The sequence below is a fragment of the Asparagus officinalis genome, chromosome 7 (genome assembly GCF_001876935.1).
Source record: "Asparagus officinalis chromosome 7, Aspof.V1, whole genome shotgun sequence".
NCBI classification, from domain to species: Eukaryota; Viridiplantae; Streptophyta; class Magnoliopsida; order Asparagales; family Asparagaceae; genus Asparagus; species Asparagus officinalis.
In genome coordinates, this window is record NC_033800.1 from 129,681,809 (window position 1) to 129,701,134 (window position 19,326).

The 19,326-nt window shown below is 40.8% G+C and overlaps 1 protein-coding gene across 5 annotated transcripts in view; it reads left to right on the top strand.

Moving 5' to 3' along the window:
* Nucleotides 550-19,326, top strand: part of LOC109849814 — a 20,703-nt gene continuing 1,926 nt past the window's right edge. For 2 of the 5 annotated variants that reach the window (XM_020419696.1, XM_020419697.1), the window contains exons 1-6: nt 550-775; nt 904-967; nt 1,887-1,972; nt 5,317-5,376; nt 5,471-5,659; nt 5,815-6,054. In XM_020419696.1, the coding sequence (XP_020275285.1) occupies nt 1,894-1,972; nt 5,317-5,376; nt 5,471-5,659; nt 5,815-6,054 (568 nt within the window). In that variant the 5' untranslated portion in view covers nt 550-775; nt 904-967; nt 1,887-1,893. Of the gene's footprint in view, nt 776-903; nt 968-1,886; nt 1,973-5,316; nt 5,377-5,470; nt 5,660-5,814; nt 6,055-6,131; nt 7,175-19,326 lie in introns of those variants that run through there. The other 3 variants (XM_020419695.1, XR_002249240.1, XR_002249239.1) reach the window with 3 other exon arrangements.

The following is a 19,326-nucleotide window of genomic DNA, read 5'->3' on the forward strand; positions in this document are numbered from 1 at the left end:
TGTTGTAGTGTGTACATAACTAAGCCTTATTTTGGAAAAAATCATTAACGCACTGACTGGCGTTAACTTTCATTATAACGTGTTAACCGGCGTTAACATAGTTTATACTCATACGTCTACTGGGGTCTATACAGTTTCAGCTCTTAAGGCGTTAGAGCGGGAAGGACTAGTTTATACTCATATACTCCTGGGGGTTTCGGGAATCACTTTAGCCTCGTGTACCCGTTGGAGGTTACTGGGTTATCCTTAAGAATATTACACGTAAGATTCTCCAGGAACTTCCCGTCAAGGGTGGAAAATAGTTTAGACTCGTATACTCATTGGAGTATGAATACAAGTCTCGAATTCATCAAAAGTAGATGAAAAGGGGAAAAGTACCATGAAAAATAACTGCGGGCTAGCTCTGTGTGACCCTCATGAGTGTGGGTCAGCTCATGGTGACCCGCATGAGTGTGGGTCAGCTCATGAGTGTGACCCGCACCAAGTGGTGTCTAGGACAGTCATGAGAGGCGGTTCGGGACTTGTTTAAAACTCCGATTCTCTTCTAAGTCCTCTTCATCTTCTCTCAAGCTCCTCAAGTTCTCAGAACTCTCCTCCTCTAATAACTCCCCCAAGATCTAAACTCTTCCAAGCTCCTTTAAATCCCCTCTTCAATTCTTTGAGTTCGACCAGACCTCAACTCAGAGAGCTAGGGTTTCGATTACCTTCAAATCCCAAGTTCAGAGACATTATCGTGGTGATTCTTCCTTGCTTAGCTTGTTCTACTTTGATTTAGGTAAGTTTTATCTTCAATTTCAACTGAACTCCAACTCGTATGCTTAGTTATGAAGAAGTGATTGAAACCCTAATTTCAAATTGTGGAATTTTTGAATAACATCTAAATTCTCCTTTTGAATGTAATAGGAAATTGAGGTTTCTTCTTCACGCTCTTAAATCTTCTGAATATCATCCTTCTTCTTTACCTCAGGTAAACCCAAAACGCACTCTAAGCTTCCATATGATTGTTTAATTTCTTTGATTTTGGAGAATGATTAAAACTTGAGTCCAATTCTTTCACTTGGATGACGATTGAGTTTGTTGACTGACATGTGTGGTTTGAATGTGGACCAAGCTTATTGTCAAGATCTCCAGTTTGTATTATGTTTTTTATTTGGTCTTGTTTGGCAACCGAGGTCTCGAGCTTAGATGTGAATCGAACTTTTGTGTGGGAATCATGCTTTCAACCTTGAACAAGAACCGAACCCTACTGGTCAAATTCTCTGATCTTCCCTAGCCCTTGATTTTGTGTTAGAATCAAGTCAGTGTTGTGATAGTGGGGTAGGACTGATTCTGGTTCTTAGGCTTGTATTGAACTTCGATTGTTGCCTAGTCATCCATTCGAACTTCAATCCCTCATGGCCGATTCTCTTGTTATGGGTGTGACCGAACCCTTTGCTGGATTGTTGGATTTTCTCCACCACCCGTAGCATATATGCAAGTTGATTTGGAATGAGAACTGAATTAATTTTTTTGCTTTGAAGGGGCATCGATGAGTTGATTCCTGAGTTTGAATTCATGCATAGCCAAAACCCTTGAACTGTTGGAAATTGTCTGAACTTGATTTTAACATCAAATTCACGACTGAAGCACCAACTCTATTGATTGCTTAGGCATGGCCGAAACTTTTGCCTTGCTTGTAGTATGATTGTGTGTGTGACTTAATGTCGATATTCGCATAAGTGTTGAAACTTGGCTTCTGAGAGAAAAACATCCAAACTCTTAGCTTGTGTATTGGTCGAGAATCGAATTTGTCGCCCTAGCTTCATATATTTATTTTCTTTGCCTTTTAATTCCCCATTTACGTATCTTGATTCTTGATTTAATTGAATTGTTAATCTTCACTACAGATTAGCTATGTTGACGAGGAGATCACGCATCCCGAGGGGTTGCTCAGCTATTGAGTCACCCGAGAGGGAGCCTTTGTCTTTCGTAGGTAAACTTTTATCATTTTCTGCTTGTGCATTTAATATTAGCATATCATGTTACATATTGCATCCTCGCTTTGTTCTCCTTGGTGAGGCAATTGGGAAAAGTTGACATCCTCCTTCGTGAGGGTTGACGCTTCACTGATGTGTTTTGCTTGGTCAAAACGCGTCTTAAGGCAATAAAGGGGCGACTTTATGTTGTATCGCATTTCATAGGACGGGGTATATAGTCACGCTATTTGTGTGACAATATACATTATCCTACGTGTACGTGATACGGTTGAAATCGTCTCGCCAATTGCAAGGTAATGACTTTATCTCATGGACTCGTGAGATGAGTTCAACATCTTGTATTGCCTTAACACATTCTTGCAGTCGTGTTTAACAAACACAAGTTATTTGTTTCAGTTGAATACCCTGCGACTGCATTTTCCCCTTTCGAGATAGATGGGCGCAGAGGTGAGCATTATGCCACCGTTGACGACCCAACATTCATCCCGCCAACTCCTCAATTTGCTTCGGACATTCCTAAGAAATTTTCTTGATTGGTGCGAAAGGGACATCATCGTACCTTATGTCAGCTAATTACCGATGCATCACTTGCAGAGAATACGGATTCCACTCAACCTCTGAGAAAGACGGATTACCTATTTGGGGACTCCGATGAAGATCCGACTGCTGTATCCCTCAAAGATGAGTTGTGGTTATATAGGGATACAATAGGCTATTTATACCTCCCTACAATCCCTCGTCATCGCCCGCTGACTAAATTGCGGAGGCAAACGGTGACACGAGAGATGTCATGGAACCTGACTAAGGAACATACTAATGTTCACTATGGATATGTCACCAGTCAAGCGCTCCCAGCCTCGAGCAACAAGACCTATATTATAGGATTACATCTCGGTGTGCTGGGACTAGACGAGCCACCTCATGGTCACATATGTTATGGTTGGTCTCACTCTTCAGATAAGCTCTGGTGGACCAGGATGACGAACTTTGTTCTTAACCGATGGGACGCTGACCTGAGGGCAATTGGATTGTATGAAGCTGTCCGCGCCACTAAATATGGGCTGCCGATCAGTGTTCACCATTTCTTTGCACTGGTAGAACTTTATAATTCGGACACGAATACTTTTCTAACCAGGAACGGGGAGTTGAGACTACCCCTCCACGAGATGCAAAAAGTCTCTGGATTGCTAATAGGAGACGTGCCGTATCAAGAGTACTTTCCTTCTAACCGGGAGTTAGACCAATTGAAGGCCCGCATGCCTACTCTATATGACACCTTATGGGAGCTTACATATCACTATCAGATAGCCCTGGTAGGAGTCAGCCTGATAGCAAAGAAGAAATCTTCTCAGATAAGCCTGAAGCAGTTCTCGAGTTATTTATTCAAGAACCTGGATAAATCTGATGAAGCTGTTTGCGGGCTGAAGTATTTAAATTCTTCAGAGATCAATGAGCTGATTGAAATGTCTGGTGTTCGCTCTTATACCAACACAAGTACTGAGGGTAAATTCCCTGTGGGGACCAAGTTCAAGACCTTCCTTTGGTGCGCACAGAAGCCCATCCGACCCATGATCCTATTGGCTGGCTACCTCACGATTTGGTTGAAGAAATACTGATGCCCTGCCAATAGAGGTATTATTCCTGGTCATCCAGCTAGCCCATGGGAAAAATATATCCCTTCTTTCGGCGTTGGTCACTGACATTCATTGCGGGCTTCGTCAGGTAGTTACTACCTTCACCCAAGATGAAGATGCACTGTCCGCTAAGATCCCCACTACAAAACCTGAGCTCCCTTACACTTATTTGATGGTGTGGCTGGTTCTTCACCACCCCGACCTGATGTCGGCCTTGATAGATGTGAACTTGTCCACTCCCTTGTTACGATTGCTTGAAGGGTGTAAGTGGAAAGTGTGGAGCCTCTCTGAAGCAAGGAAGAGCTTGCATATCCATAAGGGTTGGGTGTTCTCCCCGTGCTTTCTTCTATTTTTTGGTTGCTATAGTGGATTGTTGGCTGATGAAAAGATGCCCGGGATGAATCATACTTCCCTTGATGTCGGCTGCTTCGGATGACTAATGAACATAAGGCTGGGCCATCTCATTTTCTGGATGAAGAATTGTTGCCACTTAGAGCCTTACTTGTCATGCCGATTCGCTCGCCAATTTAGATATGATCAATTCTATATTGGAAATCCGAACCGACAGCTCTGGACTCATGGCGGACTGGTAGACGATGCTCGGGCTTAGTTATGGAACTTAACGGGCTGTACCGCTGCTAAGTTCAGTCTCTCGAGTACTGAACGTCGGTTAGATCTAACATATTTATACTACAGGTGATTGATAATAGCTAATGACCCCGTTCAAGTGAGGCTAATCACAGAGTTAGCGGCCGAAGCCGCGTCCCGAATTGCTGACAGGATAGTTCAGGAAAACATTCAGCGACAGAAAAGACGTGGTAAAGAACCCGCTGGCCCTTCTGGTAAAGGGAAGTGGATTGTAAAGGAAGAGGAGGAGTCCTTCCCTTCTGATAAGGAGACTTCAGAAGAAGAAATCGTAGGTGGTGAGGGCACAACAGCGGGTAGCGATGAAGAGGAATTCAGCATAGGTTTGTAAGAATCCTCTTACAAAGAACTGTTGGATCTGTCAATTGCCGATCAAACTTGTCGACTTAAGGCTTGAAAGAGGTAGAACGTTTTGCCCACTTATCCTCACAGAATGATTGTTGAACTTCTAGGTGCATCTTCCGAGGAAGAAGAAGAGAGAGTCCGCCCTATCACTCGCACCCGATCTCTGACCGTAGCCCAGGCTGAATTGCAAACTGAGCCGCATGCTAAGTCTGAACAGGATAGGCTTATGGATCCAAAAGAGACTGGACCCCCAAGCATCAGAAAATAAATTTTAGATGACGTGTTAAGCCGTCGGTTCCCGAGACAGAACCATTTGGCGACGCGCCTATCGGCGAAGAAGGTGACGCTTCAACCCTTCATGGTCTTTTGATTCTTTTACTTATTAGATCTCAGACTTATCAAATTTTGTATTTTAGGGGGTCATGAAGAAGGTGAAACCCCCTACAACCCTCCTTCTCCCGATTTTGATTTTTTTAAAGGGCCCAGCTTCTCGCAACAAGTGCATGAAGCCGTGGTCGAGGAGCCCACGGGTGTTGAAGCGGGTGCATCCGTTGAAACCGGCGAAGGTGCCAGTGTAGGACCTGGTCCATCCACAACGGTAACTAGCCTAGGTACATCTAACACTGGTAGTACACCTTTCAAATGGCGATTTTGGGAATTGATCGATCTAGAATTCGTGCCTCCCCTAATTATTTCCATGCTTCTGGCTCTTTTAGAAAAATTACAAGAAGCGAGCATAGGTGCTGGGATCGCGGAGCCTGCTGCCACTATCGGAGGTAAGTCTAATTCCTATCTGTTGTCAATTCTCAACTTCTCTTTTCGTGTCTTAACACTTAGACTCTTCTGTTGATATTTTGATGGAGGGTTCAGATGATGAAGAAACCTTTCAAGATGCAGCCCTTGAAACGTTGGTCACACCTGCATCTGATCCAAGACAAGACCCTTTAGGATCCGATGACAGGCTACTTGACGACATGTTGTTAGAACAAACCCGTCGCGAAGTCATCGAACCAACTCACAAGGCCACTGAACCAACTATCGAAGTTGTTTCCTCTACAAGTATGTGCTTCATTCCCCTATTGTAATTATTTGTTTATTGGTTTTCTCTTACTCATAAGGGAATTTAATTGTAGGAACAGTCGTTGAGACTAATACAACTATTATTGTTGGGATGTCTGATAAATCTGAGGGTCTTGATTTCTTGCTATTGGCAGGAACCATCATCGAAGCTCAGTCGTCATTTCCCCAACCTCAGCCCAACATTCCTTTGAGCTTGACGACCGTAGCGGCCACTATAACTGCGGGGATCAGTCCGGTTGAACAAGTCACGAGACCAACTGAAGAAGTTGGTACATCAATGACTATTACTCCCGTAATAACTCCAACGATTCATGAAGCCAGGCAAGCAGGACCGAGTGCGGAGTGTCGAATTGAAGAAACCTCAGTCGACATTGGTGAGTTCTATTCCAACATTTACCTTGAAAATATTCAGACCAATATTCCTAAATATTCACTTTTCTTTTCTTTATAGGGCTTTCAAGCTTTATGATCTTGTCAAGGCGCTGCTATCCAATAATGACCCAGATAAAATCCTGCTCCACATGGAAGTTTGTTCTTTCTTCTCATTCGTGAACGAGATAGTTGACAATCTTCTCCACAGCGGGCTTTCTATTGATCTCTTCGAGTCATATCTTGATCATCAAGTGACATTCCTGAGGAGTCAAGGATATTTAGATCTGGCAGATGCTATTACTGTAGACTTGGATCATCTCGAGCGTGAGCTTGAAAAGATGAATGAATTCCAAACTGTTGGTGTCTCTTCATACGTGGCTGCTTAGATGGAAGCCAGGTTGCAAGCATGGCGCGAAGCTCAAGCATTTGATGATTCCAAGATTCGGGAAGAAGTGGGTCTTGTTCATCAAATAGAAGCAACTTTTACTGATAAATCAACTGCCCTTCGCAACATCGATTCTTCTCTTGCGTCAAGCAAAGCCACAATAGTGCAACTTGACTTGGAGCTTAAAGCAACGAAGGATGCTCAAGCTGCTTTGAAGATGACGAAGGTCCACGCAGAGCACGCTCGAGAAGTAATGTCCAGGCAATTGGCACTCTCCAAAGAGAAGGTGGTCATTATGAAAGCAGAAGCCGCGAAAGTATTGGCTGGTGATGAAGAGTCAATGAAGGTCACGCTTCAGAGCGAGCTCGAACAAGCCTATGCGGAGGAGTTGTTTAAATTAGAACAGTAGGTCCGTAGTCATAAGCTCAATGTAGACTGATTGCTTCATTCTTGTATCTACAAACTCAATTCTTATTAATAGAAGATATTTTCTTTTTTTATTATATCTCTTTTATTATAATTTCTTATTCTATTTTGGATAATCAACCATAATATTTATAGAATTTTTGGGAAACTCTCAGTTATCAACACATTTGATGTACTTTTACCGATTACCGTTTGAATTAGGCTAGCATGTGAATTATATAAGTCCGCTTCACACATAACATTATGCTAAAAGAATAAATTCTTTTAGACTTAGCAATTTTTGCGGGAATATACTACCTGGCAATGCGTATTAGGCATAGACTTATCTCTATTTAGAAGTTAGGGTAAAATTCCCCATGCGTGTAAGACAAGGATTTTGGCGTTATTAATAACAGCCTGCCACGATGTTGAATACGTGGACTGTCATCTTTTTCACGGTAAAAGACTAACTGCCAGCGTGTGTTACACGCTAACTTATCCCTACTTAGGCTTTGGGATAAAATTCCCTAGACTTGGATTCTGGTGTCTTTTTTACTCAGCGAAAGACTAAACCGACAACGTGTGTTAGGTTGACTTATCTCTACTTAGGATTCAGGATAAAATTCCCCGTGCGTATAAGACAAGGATTTGGTGTTGAGAATTGTGTCTTTTCTTGGGGTGAAGGCAAACCCGATGCTGGAGAGGAAGAATTTTATATGCTATCTTCAGGTTTTCTTTTAGGGTAAAGACGAACTCAAAGTGGGAGGGAAAAATTTTTATATTCTATCTCCCAAAACTAAAGAGGAAAAATTTTATATTCTATCTCCAGTTGTAAAGGAAACTCAAAGTAGGATCTCCACTCTGAGAATCGGGAAGATTGAAGTAACCCTAACTTTTATAGGATTGGTTACTTAATCTAAAAAAAAGTTTCTCATTTATCGAGGTGAAATTTAGACCTCGACCCTAACTTTTATAGGTTTGATCGCTCAATTTAAAAGTGGACCTCTTGTTCGTGGACCATGAACGAGAGGAGATTTTGATTTTGGCCCTAACTTTTATAGGTTTGACCAAGCAAGCAATGGGAGTGGAGTACAAATAACAGTGAGAATGATGACTCGTACTAGCCACTTGATGGGGGATTCCGGTATTAAGCGACAAGTACTTAACACGAAAAGTTTGAAAATTGCCAAAGATTGGCGGATAGAATCTCGTGTTAGGACTTTAACAATGTGAGTGTTAAGTACACAAACACGGTGAAAGTTTAAACGGATTTAACCGATAAGAATTTTGGTAGGCCCACCGTCAATTGATTTGATTAGTGGGGGACCTTGTGGTAGAAGATTATGAATTATCAAACACCAGTGGGGGTTTCGCGAGGAAATATTGATTTGTGGTGTGATCGAATCTCATCTCAACAACATATACATGGGAGTTGGTGAAATTGATCTCAGCAGCGAGATATGTTTCAACCTTGAGGATTTCTTATTTATCACTTTTGTAGTGATCGGGTTATCCCTAAGAATACCGCACTTAGTATTCTTCCGGGAATTTTCCGTTAGATGGGTTATCCTGATTATACTAAGGATAGTACTTTTTTATGAACTTTTCATTTATCGGCATCATAAGCCGGGCGCCATCTTGGGTAATGAGGCGATATGCGCCATTTGAGTAGACTATCTCTACCACAAAAGATCCTTCCCATTTGGGTTCAAACTTTTCTTTCTTCTTAGAATTAAGGATCATTGGCCGTCGGATGGCTAAAACCAAGTCTCCTTCCTTAAAACTTCATTGTCAGACCTTCTTATCAAAAGCTTGGGAAATTCTGGCTGGTAGAATTCAATGTGCTGTTGAGCTTCTAAGCGCTTATCGTCAAGCACTTTAAGTTCTTCAAGACGTTTCTGATGTTGTTCCTCTATCATCATCTCTGTTATAAGAGTGACCCAAAGAGATGAAATTTGAATTTTCAAGGAGAGAACAACTTCACACCCGTATACCAGAGAATACGGGATCGCTCCAGTAGGCGTGCGAACTGTAGTGCGATAGGCCCATAGAGCTCCACCGAGTTTATCATCCTAATCTCGTTTATTAGTCTTCACGAGTTTTGACAAAAGCTTTATGATAGTCTAGTTAAAGGCTTCAGCCAACCCGTTCACTGTGGAATTATAAGCTGTCGACGAGACATCTTGAATTTTGAACTTCTCGTAAAACTTGATGAAGGTATTGCTGACAAACTGAGGACCTTTGTCATGTATGATACGTCTTGGGACACCATATCGGTAGATGATATGGTGCTTGATGAATGCGATGATGTTGCTCGTCTTCACTTCTTTGAGCAGAATTGCTTTAGCCCATTTGGAGAAGTAATCGGTAATCGCCAGGATGAATCTGTCACCTTTGGTTGACGGAGGAAAAATAGGACCAACAATATCCATTCCCCAAGTCTCGAAAGGTCATGACGTAGCCGAAGGGTGTAGATGCTCCAGGGGTTGATGCATATAATTCGCGTGTACTTGACAAAGTTAACACGTCTCCGATAGCTATCTCCTTGGTTGAGGAGTTCAGATCTGCAACTTCGGCTTCATCGGACGCCGGAGGGGCGTTGCCGAACATAACTGCAGCAGCTACGGGGCATGGATCATCTTCTTGGATCTTCAAATCTGAAGACCAGCGGACCTTCCTGGAGGAGGAGACCTTCCTACACTTACAGGAGAGCCGGATCTGGAGAAGGAGGATATGTATTCCTCGTACTTCTATTGATTGAACTCTTCTTCAATCGGGATGCGAATCCGAGGTTGCGACACTATAGCCTCGGTAGAGTGGTTGTTGGCTCCCACTATTGTTGCCAACGTGTTTAGGCTGAAAGTTGTTCTCATTAATAAATTCATTACACTTTGGGCGTTACAATAAATTCAAAAGAAATAGTCTTTTTATAAGACTTTTACACAATGAAAATTTATTACAACTTTCTTTTAAACTACACACAATAGATATTTATCACCTATTATTTGAGTGGGATCTTTATCGGTGCCGGGGTTTATCCGTGGACTACCTCGGATCAGATCTGGTTGACAGAAGATTGGTTAAAGCTCTTACTTCACCAAGGAAGTAATTGCTAGAGTAAATGATCTTGACCAAGCGAGATGACTACTCTTCTCGAGATAAGTCTAAGCTTGATCTCAAGGAAAGATGGAAAATGACTTCAGATCCTTCGAATTACTCCTTCTTTATGCCGAAGGTCAGTGGGATCTAGCTAACCCTCTTCGAAATTTTGTTGAATGCACTCTCTAATTCGGCAGCACTTCCTCCTCTTTGATAAAATTCCAACCCCGAAAAATGAGGGCCCTATGCTTGTATTTATAGGGTCTTGGATGCGGTTATTTGGATGAGAATGAAGGATTTGGCCATATATTCAGTTAACAATGACCTAACCATATTTGGATATGATCTCAAGTCAGTTGGGATACTCTGAAACGAACAAATCCCGAAAAATATCAACAAACCTGTCAAAAATGTGTTTCGGGAATTAACTGTGCGAGACGGCTCTTAGTGACCCGCACTCGTGCAGGTCACCTCTTGGTGACCCGCACTCGTACGGGTCACCAACTAGTGACCCGCACTCGTGTGGGTCGCCAACTAGTGAGCCGCACGCATGCGGGTCACCAATTGGTGACTCGCACCTATGCGGGTCACTATAGGGTGACCCGTGTGTGCGAGTCTCCTTTGGTTTTTTGGCATTTTCCGAACTTGTATTGTCGTTCTGCTGACTTGTATGCTTCGTGGGCTCGCTTCGTGTGCTCATTAGCTTCTCTTTGGCATCGGATGATCCTCTTTAGTTCGGATAATCTTCCTTAATTTGGATGATGACGCCCATTGTCTTCGTTTGGTCTCAAACTATTTGTGGGAATTTATAGGTATTTTTTGATGCCTACACGGCTGTCTTGGAAACAGTACTCAATTCTGGCAGTTTTGTAACTGCTTCCACTACGCCTTAATGCTATTATTCCAGCAGTTATGGGTGTAATTTTTGCTTGGAACGGTTCTTCACGTTCATGGATGATTCCCAGTAGTTATGAAGCCACGTGGACCATACAAAACTCGAGAAAACTATCGCCAAGTCCATTTTAGCTTTCGAGACAGTCGCAAGTGTCACAAAAACTACATTTTGTCTTCATAGCTTCCGAGACAGACGCGAGTGTCTCGAAAACTATGATTTGCCTTCATAGTTTCTGAGACAGCCGCAGCTGTCTCGGAAACTATGAGTCTTCTCATAGTTTCTGAGATATGTTTTATACCTTGAAACTTGTGTGATGCGCTTTTTGTACGTTCCCTAGTTGATCTTTGGCTTTGGATGATCCTTTATAACTTAGATAATGATGTTTATCGCCTTCTCTTCAGCTTGAGCTATGTGTAATACTCTATAGGTAATTTTTGACGCCTACACCCCTCTAAAATTCATGGGATTCACTATCCAAACCAATAACACCTCGCCTTTTTTTTGAATTTTAGATCCCCTACGTATAGGACCATAGGCATGTATTTATAGGCTTCAGTTACAGTGTTTTTAGATAAGGACAAGTGATTTGGCCTCATCTTTAGTTAATTATAGCCTAACCATATTTAGGGATGATATCCAAGTAGTTGGGAGGCTCTAGAACAAACAAATTTTGAGAAAACATCGAAATACGTATTTTTAGGAACCAGGGTGCGAGTCAGTTCAATGTGACTCGCGGGTGTGCGGGTGACATTAAGGTGACCCGCACGGAAGTAGGTCACTTCAACGTGGCCCGCATGAGTGTGGGTCACTTTGATGTAACTCGCACACCGGCGACTCGCTTTGATGCGATTACAAGCGACTATGTCTTGTTTTGGTCTTGTTCTGTCATTTCACGGGTTTGTACATTTCACTGGCTCGCTTTATGCATTTCATTGTTTCGTCTTAGTATCGGATAATCTCATGATGGCGTTTCTAGAATTTGTTTCATTTCGAACTACGTGTGGGAACCTATAGGTAATTTTTAACGCCTACAAGCATGACCTAGGTGCGGAGTCAGCTGACCTATCTCATGACCAAGTCTAAGATGAAAGGCATATTCGACCTAGGATTTGCTAAAAGCCCAAATCCAAGATGAAAAGCATTCACCACTTAGATCTAACACTGAGCATTTTGAACAATAGAATGACATGTCAACTTTATCAAAAGTCATATCGCATTTAATGCATGACCAATCATCGCCCACACTTTACCACAAAGTTGCCATCAACATTAATATAATGACAGTCATTATGACCTCACGAGTTAGAGCCTTCAAATCTCCTTGGATCGCGCTAGTACTTTAGCAACCTCATCATTGTTGCAAGGGAGACTTGTCCAATCAGTTGCCAACATGTGTAAAGCATGGTCTGACCCATCACTACATAAACCTAGCCAAATTACCTATGTGCCCCATAAATCCTCTATAAATAATGATAACTTCCACCATATTAAGGTACGTAATTAACACACAAAAGTCAACAATACAATACTTTATTTTTCTCTTTTAAAATTAATCAGATCGGTATTGACTTGAGCATCGAAGGGCATGTCCGAGGAAATAACCTCAGGAGCCTCTAATCTCTGCTATCTTTCTAGGGAATTATAGCTCGAGATCTCTAATAGGAGCAATAAGCCATCAAAGGAGGTTAAAGGACCCCAAGATCATCATTACCTTTCTTACCTAATTTCATGACATCAACAGTTTGGCTCGTCTTAAGCTCGTTAAACTGACTCCCTTTCAAAGCAGCCAATAGTTTGGCCATCTTCTGAACCTCCTTGTGTGCCTCTAGTTCTACCCGGAGCTTATGGAAGAGTTCCCAATATAATTTGATCCAATGAAAGAACTTGAACTTCTTAAGAGCTCCTCAAGTGAGGTAACTCCTAAGAGCCTGGTGGAGATTGACGTCTGGAGTCTCCCTCAACAATATCTCATCATCCGGAAGAAGGAATTGCTCAACAACATTAGCTTGATCAGCTCTGAACTCCAAGACCATCCCTCTAGAGTCCATTCCATGCTCAGGAACAAATATGTGCTCCTCCTCCAACGCCCTTGTAGGCGTCAAAAATTGCCTATAGGTTCTAGCACGCAACTCGAGATGGAGAAAAGATGATGAACGTTATTATCCAAGTCAAGAAGGATCACCTGATACCATAGGGAAGATAACAAGTGCATGAAGCGAATCGGCGAAGCATACGAGTCAATTGAATGATAAAACAATGAAGAAACGAGTCAACCAGGAGTTGTGTTTTGCCCACAAAGGATGAAGTACCACGAGTGTCTCGCCCATACCATGTGTGTCTCACCTATAAGAAGTTGTAGATCTCTTCTCTACTTTCCAATGCATCTTGAATCATCTCATTCTCAGGTCAAACGAGAGAGTTAGAGGTAAAATACCGAAGGTAGTACAAACTATCTCGTAGGTGCGAGACACCCTGACTGTCTCACACAAGAACTAAAATTTTGATCATGATTCACATCAGATATGAAAAAGCTCAAAAACCAAAAGTTGTAGGGCTCTTCTCCATCTTTCCGATGCATCTTGAATTATCTCATTCGAAGGTCGGACGAGAGAGTTAGAGGCAAAATACCAAAGACAATGGATTTCTAAAGCTTACAGTTTCTGAGACAGTGAACACTGTCTTAGAAACTACAAGACAATATACTATTTCCGAGACACGAAAACTGTCTCGAAAACTAGAGATAGTGTAACGTTGTTTTTGATGGTTTTCTCGAGTTTCGTGCGGTCCACATAGCTTCATAACTGCTGGAAATCGTGTGTGAATGTGGGAGGCCCGTTACAAATGGAGGATCTACCCATAACTATAGAAATCATGATATTTAAAGGTGGGATGTCAGTTATAAAATAGGCAGGAGCAGTCCCTTCTTCCAAGGCAGTGGACACTGTCTCGGAAATAGAGCTCATCATATGAAGATTATTTCGACTCTCTGTCTTCAATAACAGCTTTTAGAGGCTATAAATACCTCCCTAACAGCCATATGCACGAAAGGAAGCAGATTTTAGGTAGAGACTTGAGCTTTTGGCAAATTTTGAGCAAGAGAGAGAGAGTCTTTATTATTTTCAAGCACTTCCAAGAGCCTTCGGAGTTTCCTCGAGATCTAAGATTTGACTTGATCTTGAGAAGAGTATTTTATCTTATTTTGCTGAGATATTCACTTCTGTCATTGTTTCTAAAATAAAACATTGACCTTAAGCCTTCTTCACGATTCAACTTGGATCTGTGATTTAATCGTCCACGGGCTAATGCACCCCCGGCACAGGTAAAGATCTCACGCAAGCAGTGAGTGATAAATATCCTCTGCGTGTATTTCTAAGAGGTTATTTGTTTGTAACAAAAGGTCTTATAAAAAGGCTTGTTTCTTTCAATTTATTGTATTCGATAAATAATTTGTAATGAGCTCAGTAAATAAAATAATTTTCGACGCAAACATCCCTCTTATAGCGAGTATGAGAATTAGCAAGCCCTATCAAAATTGCCCCATCCCCTGCTAAGTACGAGAAGGAAGATCATCAATTTGATAAGGAAAGGGCCACTCATATGACCTCCTATGCAATAGCTGGAAGAACTAAATGCTCCTTAGAAACCGACTCCTATATCTCAGCAACTTGCTCCTCGATGGCCATCTCTTTTTCGGGTCACCTAGGACACCGAAGGCCCTCTCCCAGCTAGTAAAGTGCCCCTCCTTCGGATCTGATCTTGGTCAGAGTCTAACCTTCTATCAGCTTCACGATAGGAATATCTTCTCCTTCAGCCTCCTGCTCATGAAGTAGATGCCGAGAATTACCCTCCACCGTGATAATGTCAATTGGACTTTGAAATGTTTGTGGGGCCAAAACCCCACTAGTTTCACCTTGGTGCGGCTTCAACCTGCTTGGGCATAGCCTCAGTTGCCTCATCTCTGAGAGCAAAGACCTCTCATGCACTACTCTTGGCTCAACGAAGACCCTTAGAAGATGTCTTCTTCTTCTTCTTCCTCCTAGACCCCTCAGCCTGAGAAGTAGATTTACTCAGAATGAGCTTGGCTATTATCTCAGCAGCAGGTTGCTAGCATAAGTACTAGAGCTCCCTTCCTCTAGCTCAGCACATAGAAGTTTTTGAGGCAAAGTAGGAGAGCCAACCCAAGAATCATCTACAAGTTGCTCGTCAATCTCCAGAATCGTAGCTCAGGCCTAATCCTCTTCATTAACGGGGACATGAGATATGTCGGTGGCTCTAAGGACAACATTGTCAAATAGGTTCTCCCAACATTGAGATCCTTTATAGGCTTGTACCCTCTCCAAGTGTGGGGCAAGCTAGAATCAGATCGGCACCAAGGATGAAGAAAAATTCTCCCTCTACCACTTGTTCATCTTAGGAATGTTGAAAACCAGGAGGCTACCACTAGCGGTGTACAAGTAATAATGACCCTCCTTATTGTCGGCCTTAGCGTACACAAGATAAGCCAAAATAGCTAGCATCAACTCACATTCACACGATGGCAGATGACTAGGAAGGCCACTAGAAAAGTAATAGAGTTCGACTTTAGCTGTGGCGGAGAAACCTATAGAGCCCTAAAATCCTGTAGGAGAAATGGGTGCAATGGTAGACGAAGGCCATAGTCGTAGAAAATGACCAAAGAACAACAAACGCTTTGGGAAGAAGAAGATCATCTCTTGCTGATAGAATGGAAGATTTCTAATGTTTGCAAAGTAGAAACGAAATGAGCAGATATATATAAGCAAAAGGTGCTGACACATGGCGCAAAGCAGATGGCTGTCACGATCTCATCAAACAAAGCGTCGCTCCATCAAAATGGCCACATGATCTATGCTAATGTCAGAAACATCATATCACATATCTTCTAATAAGTATGGTCCAGATCTAGAAAACATGAGATGGTTCATTTTCTCCCAAACTCGACATCACGAGTTCAACTGAAAAGGGGCTAATGTTATACCCTGAAAATTATCAAGCCTAATGAAGCCACAAAAAGCGGCCACATGTAATAACTAGTCGGCCAACTCATATACATCTGAGACCACAACTCCGGTGCAAAGTCAGCCGACCTATCTCGTGACCCAAATCTGAGACGAAAGGAATATTCGACCTAGGATCTACTAGAAGCCTAAATCCGAGACAAAAGGCATTCCCTACTCAGACATGATACTAAATGTCTTGAATAGTGGAATGACATGTCAACCTTGTCAAAAGTCATATCGTATTTAATGCATGACCAGTCAGCACCCACACTTCATCACCCAGTCGCCGTCAACATTAATACAATGTCAGTCATTATGACCTCTCAAGCCAAAGCCTTCAAAGCTCCTCAGACCTCGCTAGTATTGTAGCAGCCTTATCACTATTATAAGGGTGACTCGTCTAACCAGTTACTGACACGTGTAAAGCATGTTATGAACCATCACGGCACTAACTCGCCTAAATTACCACAATTTTCCCCCATAAATCCTCTACAAATAATGATAACTTCCATCACACTAATGTACGCAATTTTATAGGCAAAAGTCAACAAGATTATACTCTAATTTTCTCTTCAGATTAATCAGACTAGTCACTGACTTGCGTGTCGGAGGGCATGCTAGAGGAAACAACATCCAGGGCCTCTAATCTCTGCTACATGTGTAGAAAATTACATCTCAAGATTTCCAACAGGAATGATCACCCATCAAAGGAGGTTAAGGGACTCCATGATCATCCTTACCTCTCGCTCATATAGGGTTGGTTTCAATAAGATCTTTATTTCATAAGGGGCTTTCTGACAACTTGTTGAGCACATAGAAGCTAGTGTTAGGATTCAAAGAATTCAATTGCAACCATTTCCTTTTCATCTTTCAGGTCATATATCTTCTCATTGAAAGAGATATGTTGAAAGTGGGGTTCCCTTACCAAAGGATCCAACCTCCAAATTTGATAAGAAGGATAGAACTCGAACACATTATGTTCTTTCTATACTGTTCATATGGTGAATTCAAATACTCTTTGGAATTTACATGTTTCTTCAAGTGCCTGACTGTATATATCAGGAATGAAAATTTTATATTATTCAGGCCTTGTTTTATCATGATACAACTTGTGTACTAGACCCTTTTTTATATGTTCTTTATGTAAGAGTATGAGCTCAAAACCAGCTAGCACCCTTGGCCGATCATATTGATTCAATATGACCTGTGATGCTGATTTGAATAATGAACTTATGACATCATCCTTTAGCCTTTCAAAAAATAAGAGCATTACCTATTTGTCAATCAGGTTCCTCTGATAGCTATCGAATATATCTTTTAATTTTGTTTGTGTTTAATACTTAGAAATGTCAAACTTGAAATAGTTAATTAGTTTGACAAAATCGTCAATTTTAGTGACTGTTAGATCTTTAATTTTAATTTCCTTTAAGATCGTTCTTAGATTTTTTAGAGCTTGAACTCAAAGAATCTCGCATTTGCTCCTTTTGGGTTTCAGTTCCTTTGACATAGTTAATGTTGATTTACTCATTAGATTTTCCATGATGCTTTTGCATCTATGGTATTCCTTTTCAAGGTCTTGAATCTTTTGATTATTGTCCTTGATAATTTTTTCTAATGTTGAGAAATAAGCATTAGTATCCGGAATGAAAACTCGTATTTCTTAGAATTTCTTCTAGAGATTATTTATAGTTGTATAGTCTTCATCAGGTAAACTGGTATTATACTAGTTTTGAATACTATTTCTTTAAATTGAAGAGTCTTTTCCAATGTCCTAGGGAGCATTAAGCTTCTTATCCTAAGAAGTTTTTTCTTCTCCTTTCCACTTTGCTTTGCCTTTAACAGGAACAAAGTTGCTATCGGTTGCCTCCTTTTTATTGAGGGTCTCTTTGATGTTTGACACACCTTTTTCCTTTACCTCGTTTTGAGGGGGAATAGGTGCTTTGCTTTTATTCGACTGTTTTCCTGAAGAAGAACTAGCCATGTCCGAAGAGAAAATCAGCACCAATATTAGTGAATCTAGATATATATCGAACAATATAAATATAGTTCTCTAATTTTATAGACCACTTAATTCTGCGCACGTTCTTCTGAATTAAAGAGTTTGTTTTCATTTTGAGAAACTGTGTAACAACTTAATTATCCATTACAATAATAAACTCAGATGATAATAAATATATTTTTGAGGAATTAATAGTATTTTTGATAGCTAATAATTCCTTATCATACGTAGTATAATTTTTCTCTAGTCCTTTCAATTTTCTAGAGCAATATACACATATTTTGGGATCTAATTGGTTGATCTTTGCCCTTAAACTAGGCTCTGATACTAATTTTGAGCGGGGATGTAGAAAGTGCAAGCAAGATTTTAGCCCAATGTGTATCTAAATCATCAGTCTGTATGACCAATGTATCTCTTGATTGTGGCTAATAAAGGATTTTTTTGTTCCTTTATTTCTTTTTTGATGTTGGTAATTTCTTGTAATTGCTCATCATTAAGTGTAATTTTAATTTTGTTCGTGTCCATCGGGTCACGCCTTTGTTATTTATGCTTTCATATTTCTTTTGGTCTTCAGTAAATTTATTCTGAAGTGAAGAAATCTTCTCAGAGAGATAGGGTATATACCTTCTCCTATAATTTAGTAAGCCCAAAAAGCTTTGTAGAACTTTTAGAGTTTTAAATTTTTTTTTGAACTCTTTGATCTTTGTAATAATATGATCTTACAATTCAATATGACCACTTTTAATTCTTTTCCCTAAAAATTTGATGTCCTCTTTCATCAGGGTTATCTTTTTAGGGGATAAAATAATACCATGATTGAGCAATAGTTTTGCTATTGTTATCTGGTGTTCTTTGTATTCCTCTTTAGTTTTTGAGAACACAAGGATGTTGTTTATATAGACAACAACAAATACTAAGCGTCCAAAAATGTTGTTCATCCATTTCTGGAATATTTGGGGAGCATTTTTAAGATTAAATGGCATCACATTCCATTCATAATGTCGTCTATTAGGAAAACTGAATGTTGTTAGCCTTTTGCTCTCTTCATTGTTTATTTTGATTTGCCAAAATCTTGATTTAGCATCAAATTTGTTAAACTATCTGGCGATTCAGATTCTATGTAACAACAATTCACTATTGGGGATGAAGAACCCATCAAATTTAGTGGCTTCATTAACCTTTTTATAGTTAATGATCATCCTTACTTTTCCTCTCTTTTTCCCAACATGGTTTCTTACCATGAAAGCAGGAGAAGAATGGTTTGATTCTGCTTTCTGAATTAAATTGAGTTTGAAGAAATCTGCTATTTGAATTTCAAAGTTCTTTCTATCTTGAAGGTTAGCAGCTATGGGATTCACCTTGATATTTTTTGTTTTGTATTCATCCTTCATATGGATGGTATAATACCTCGGACTTTTATCAAAACTTTACAAGGGATTATCATTAGGGGTGTTCAAAAAGCCTGCCGGCCCG